Genomic DNA, 6,000 nt, shown 5'->3' with positions numbered 1-6,000 from the left:
TCAGAGGCTAAACACGCATCACTGAAATTTTTGAGGAAGAACGTGCCCTTCCTTCTTTCCTTTCTTCCTATCCTCCTACCTTTCCCCCTTCTTTCTTCTATGTCTGGGTGTACTTGCATTTAAAGGATGTCCTTGGTGGCTGCTTTTTCGCAAAATTCTGTTTCTCCGCAGTGAAGTTTAAGGCGGATTGGAGTTTCCTTGACTCCTGCGTGAGGAGTTTCCAAATGGCAGTGAAAAAGCGTCACATAAATATCCATAAAGCGCTTAATGACACCTCTGTCATCTGTTTCCTTCAAGATCCTAAATCGGGGTGGTCATCCACCACCCACCCTGAGTGGGCGATCGGCTAATTGGTTCATGTGTGTATGGGTACTTTCCAGATCGAGCTGTGCACCGAATACTAAACGTCCTCCTCCTCCTTCCCCCTCCCTTCCTCGATTCACTCTTCTCGGGAGGGCGTGTGTATGCGCGTTCGCGTGTGTGTGTCCGCGTGTGTATGTTTAGGAAAGGCTCTTGGATGAAGCTACCCCCTTGTAACCCACTCCCCCCCCCCCCCGCCCTGCTCAGGACGAAGCATCTCTCAAGCAAGATGCGTCTCTAATCTGTCCCCGGCTGAGGTGTCCTCTCCCCGTTGATAAGGACAGACTATCTCTGCGCTCGTCCAGGGAGCTGATACGTAGGTTTCCCAGGAGGGCGACCTGACTTCCTTCTGGCACGCTGCGTTCTCCCCGGGTTGTGTGACTTGCTGTTGCTTGCGTGCGCGGGTGTGTGTGTGTGTGTGTGTGTGTGTGTGTGTGTACACGGCTGTGAGCTTGTGAGCTTCCTCTCCCGGCACTGTGCAGGCAGCGCCGGCGACGTTACTCTCCAAGCAGCCGACAGCAACGCGAGGCAACCGCAGCCTCCGCCCCCTCAGTCTGGTGATTGGCTGGTTTTGCTCATCATTTCCCTGCTAGGAAAAGGGAAGGGCCAGTGACGCCCCCGAACCCAGCTGCAGAAGCGGCCGCCACCTCCGATGCACAAGGTGTCTCATCTGAGAAGAAACCTGAGCCCCAGGGAGGAGGCGCGGAGCGACCGGGGCAGGGCTGGCGCGAACCAGGAGGCAGAGCGCTGGGCAGCGCTCAAGGACCAGCGGGAGCTCGGTCGCGGAGGACCCTTGCGACCCGCTCCTGAGATCCCGGCTCCACACTCTCCTCGAATTTTACAGATTTCCCCCGGCGACTGTATCTCCCCAAAACGGAGCCTTTATCCCAAGAGAAGGTGAGGGAGCTGGGGCAACCAGGACTTTCCCGGGCACCCAAGATGCGCTCCATTAGGAAGAGGTGGACGATCTGCACGATAAGTCTGCTCCTGATCTTTTATAAGACAAAAGAAATAGCAAGAACTGAGGAGCACCAGGAGACGCAACTCATCGGGTAAATGCAAAGCTTCATTTCAGGATATAATAATAATAATAATAATAATAATAATAATAATAAAGTCAAGCCATAAATGAAATGTGAATATAGACGGGAGAGTGAGGGTTGGGAGAGTGTGTGTGTTCATAATGAGCTTTTGTGCGTTTAGTCTCATGAATTAAATAACAAAGGCTGTTGTTGAGGTGTGTGTGCTTCTCCCCGGCGTGTTCTCAGTAGGAGTTCAACTTGCCCTGTGTGGTGATGGTGGCAGTTGTGTTCGCGCCGGGGGCTCGCACGCCCAAGGAGAAGTCACTGCAGAAGTGTCAACAAAGAACGTGCGCCTTTGTCCTTTTAATCCCTGGGCAGAACTCAGGAGAGGTGGCTTTATTTCCCATGTGGCTGTCCTTCTTTTTCTGCCCATCACTCTAAGGAGATACTGGAGACAGCCTGGCTTCCTCAAAGACTGAAGTTAAAGCCCAGAAAGCAGGAGATGTGTCTCCACTGATTCTTTACTCTTCTTTTCGTTGGGTAGATCTGTGTATCGTTTGAATTAGAAACTCCAGTACAACCAAGAATTCTTCCCTATTTGCTCTTCTGTGGCAAAACGCATGGGCGTCATGGTTACAGTTTTAGCAACTGGGTACTGTAGATTCTCACAGACTATATTTCTGCTATTTCTTTAGTTTGTCTAAATGAGTTCAGAAGCTTCCCCCACCCGAGTAAGTTCTCTAAATATCACACTTCCTTCCTCCCTTCCCCTGGCTTCTGTTTCTTTGAAGTTTACCCAGGAGGTGGCTGCAACTTTGTGTTGCTTACATATCTTGGAAGCGTTTTCTGAGGATGTGAACCTGGTTGTCAACTCTGTTCAAAGTCCTGTTTCGGAAATCCTCCCTTATCCGGAGGCGTCCGCTATCGGAAACTCCACGCTGGCAGAGATGCCAGCCTGATTTTTATGTTCCCTGACAGTTATTAAAACGAAGATAGAGTCTTTGCGTGTGTGTGCGTGCGTGTGTGTGTGTGTGTGTGGACTGCTAAAAGGTGCACGCGCGCGCGCGCGCGCACACACACACACACACACACACACAAACTTCATGCACTCCATTTAATATTCCTGCTCCTCCCTAAGTAATGAGTGTTTAAGTGAGCAAGATGCAGGCTTATACTTACAGAAAGAATCTTCTGTTCGATCGGAAACTAAGATAGCAGAAGTACAGTCGAAAGGGACTGGAAGGGAATGAGAAAGCTGACGGGCTGGATGGTCGTTATGCATCACAAATCTGTAAAAGGTCTATTCTGGGGAAGAGAAGAAAAGCCGAACTATATGAGGTCGTTTACATAGGGAGTGGGTGGGTTGAAAACGCCGCCTAGCTCAATTGTCAGGAAAGCAGGACTTTGGGCGGGGACGTGGGCATCTCGGGCAGACTTGTGCTTCCCAGGCAGACAAAGGGGTCTTAGGGAAGGTGATAAACGGCGCGCGGGGGAGAGGTGGAGAGGCGGAGGCTGGGCGTGAGGGGGTCGAGGCTCTTTGTTCCCTTCTGGGCTGGTGGGCTCCAAACAGACGCGTGAGCCCAGACAAAGCCGCCAAGCCTCGCCAGGACTCTGAGGGTTCAGGCCCTCGGCTCCCTGACGAGCAGGAGGGGGGAGGACGCGTGAGGCGAGAAGAGGCGCCCCGTGCTGCCCAGGCGCCCTCTCCGGGCCTCCCTAAACCGCCGCCAGAATGGGGGAGCGCACCCCGAGTCCCTCCGAGGGAAATGACCGACCTGGGACACTCCACATTTCCCGGGCAGCATTCCTCCTTGGCCCTTTCCTGGGCGCCGCCGGCCAGTGGGCACCGCACAGGACGCCGACGAGGGGCAGGGGGCGCAGGTAGGGGCGCCGCGCTTGGGCTAGCCCGGCTGGGTTTCGCGGGCCCGCTCTTGGGGCGGAGCTGCGGTCGCTCCCCTGCTGCTCCGAGAAAGCGTGAGGCGAGCGCGTGAGTTAATCAAACAGGAAGCGAGGTACGCACCGGTATTCTCCCCTCCCCCGCGAGAGCGGCAGCGGGGGTGCAAGAATGAGTGGGGAGGCAGGGGAAAGCCTTTAATGCAGGAAGCCGGTCTCCTCTTGGGGAAAAAAAAAAAAATACTTTTACGGCTCAGTCGGCAACCGGACTCCTCCTCCTTAATTAAAACCCGCAATTACGGCGGTGCGGGGGCAGGGCTGAGAGGCGGGCGCCGGCGCCGCGCCTGCACTCGTGCCCTGCAGCGCCCCGGCCGCGGCGGCCGCTGCCCTGACGCCCTAGAGTTGGCGCTGCCGGGAGAATGCGGGCACAGCCAGTCCCGCTGAGCGCTCTTGCCCTTCTCCGTCAAGATGAAACGTTCGGTGGAAAAGCTTGTGATAACTAGTTCATGATTTCGTTTTAACTTCCCAACAGTGCTTCTAGTGGAGGAGTTGACTCACCCGACGATCTAATGATCTCTGTGACTCTATTTCTAACCTAAGCCACTTACAGGGTCTATTTTTAAGATGAGTGAACTAGAGTGGAGATTTAGCCTAGAGCCCCGACTGATATTCAAAAGTCAGGTTAACGGGCAGTCTGCCTTTTGGGAGGCACTGCGTGACTTTGAGAGTGGGCAGTACATTCAATTAAGGGCCTTTCGTAATCCTTGTACCTTGGGGAACCACCCCTCACCACCAAGAAAACACCCTCGTATTTAGCTTCCCTGCTACCATTTGCAATAGGCAGACCTTTTCTTTATTACACGCCCCCCTCTCTTACCTGGAGGTCCCATCTGGAGTCAGCGCAGCGTTGTTCTTACATACAATATTGAGCGGTCATTCCATGCAGAAGGAAAGAGAACACCAGCACAACTTTCCTGCCTACCATCCACATTCTCATATCCCCAGAGAAATACTAGAAGCATGGATTTTATAAGGAATTCTTTGAGAATAGGTCAAGTAATTATTGGAAATTTAACCTTTCATGCAAACAAAACATATCAATTGCCTGGTATGATGACTAGTTAGTAAAGTTTAACTCAAAAGGCATGGGACTATAAAGTGGTTTATTCTTGATGGACATTTTTTTTTTTAATGGAAAAAATGGCACTTACTTCACAATTGGCCCATGATTTCACTGGCTTTCTGTGATTTGGAGGTATAATTGGAAATGTGTTAACTTAAGGGTCCTACAGGTAAAAACATGTGGGTGTGCTCATTTAATAAGATAATGTATTTGAAAGAGTGGCATACACTTTAATATCATACAAATACTTGGTTTGATTGTGACTTCTTAAAATTTCCACATACTGTGTTCCTAGTTGACCGCAAATGACACTAACTTAATTTTCTTATCATCTAGAGATTTCCTTTTGGCCCATGTATGTCAGACTGTCTCACTAAATGATCGCCCACCCATATTAATAATGAAACATGATAATATTGACAGTGGAAATAATCATTCATAGAATATTACCATTGTCAGCAAAGTTGGTTCCAGTTAGTTCTAGGGTAGAACACACTAATAAATCTAGAAACCCAGAATCTGCACTTTACGTGTTTTATTTGGAATTCTACTAAAACCTTAAGCAGTAGGTAAGGTAGTACATCTCATCTTTATTTTTAGTTGTTTGATGCTTAGGGAATGAAAACACAAAATTGCCTGCTGTTTTTATTCAGGCTTACTTTTGTGTAAGTTCTCTTCTTTTGAATGACTTTTATAATTTTGTATTAAGGAGGAAATTTAACCTAATCTGTGGGAGCACATTTACTCCAAAGCTAAGTTATGAGGACTTTTCAGTAGAGTTGAATGAAGGTCTTTTGGGACCTAATCTCAAAAAACAAAAAAAAAATTAATCATTTGTCATATACTGCAGAGTTAATAGAATAAGTTGTAGTGATGCCTGGCAACTCATATTTTGAAGAGGAAAATATTTGTAAAAACTGGTGACATAACTAATGATCAGTTTCCGTTACTACTTTCATATAGACGATCTTGTAAGTAGGTTTTTCTTAGCTCAATATAAGCAGGAATACTTTATAATATCTGTTGCTTTATGCTGCATTATTTCCGTAATGTGTTTTGTGATTTTTCTCTTTAGAGGTATATGTTGAATCTTCCTGAACATAGCCCTATGCAAAAGATATTATCAGTGTGCTGTTTAGTAATCATGTTTGATCTGGAATGAAACACTAGTAGAGGGTAGCAACATCCTTCATGCCTTGCATTGAAGGAAAAGCCTTTTTAAGACAGAATACTACCAAGGTCACAAATGAAACATCCCTTGGGACCCATCTAACTTTGTACAAAGAGATTTGCTCCAGAGCCTCAGATTGCACTAAGCCTAGGCTTCTTACACAGAAATTCCATCGACCTCAAGAAGAAGTGGGACTGGTTGTAGCTATTTTCATTTAAAGTTCTTTCCAGGAATAAAGCTGAATTTTGGCTTATCACCAGTTCAATGAAAACTATTCAAAGAGCAGAGCAATGTGGTTGTATTTCATTAGTATAAAACTGATTTAAACTTTTAAATTACTTTTTTTAATCCTACAGGTTCTGAAAAAGACTCCATACAACTAAGTACATCACAGCAATTATTTTGCCATGCAAAATGTACCTTTAGCTACATGT

General features: G+C 47.9%; 1 protein-coding gene across 1 annotated transcript in view; it reads left to right on the top strand.

Moving 5' to 3' along the window:
* Positions 1-1,012: 1,012 nt before the first annotated feature.
* The window catches only part of ST8SIA4 (ST8 alpha-N-acetyl-neuraminide alpha-2,8-sialyltransferase 4), a 98,458-nt gene continuing 93,470 nt past the window's right edge, over positions 1,013-6,000 (top strand). Inside the window, 3 exon segments of the mRNA XM_047854309.1 lie at positions 1,013-1,132; positions 1,134-1,220; positions 1,222-1,412. Of these exon segments, the coding sequence (XP_047710265.1) occupies positions 1,013-1,132; positions 1,134-1,220; positions 1,222-1,412 (398 nt within the window).

This window comes from Prionailurus viverrinus, chromosome A1 (genome assembly GCF_022837055.1).
Source record: "Prionailurus viverrinus isolate Anna chromosome A1, UM_Priviv_1.0, whole genome shotgun sequence".
In the NCBI taxonomy this organism is placed as follows: Eukaryota; Metazoa; Chordata; class Mammalia; order Carnivora; family Felidae; genus Prionailurus; species Prionailurus viverrinus.
This window is presented reverse-complemented; position numbering and strand designations above follow the sequence as displayed.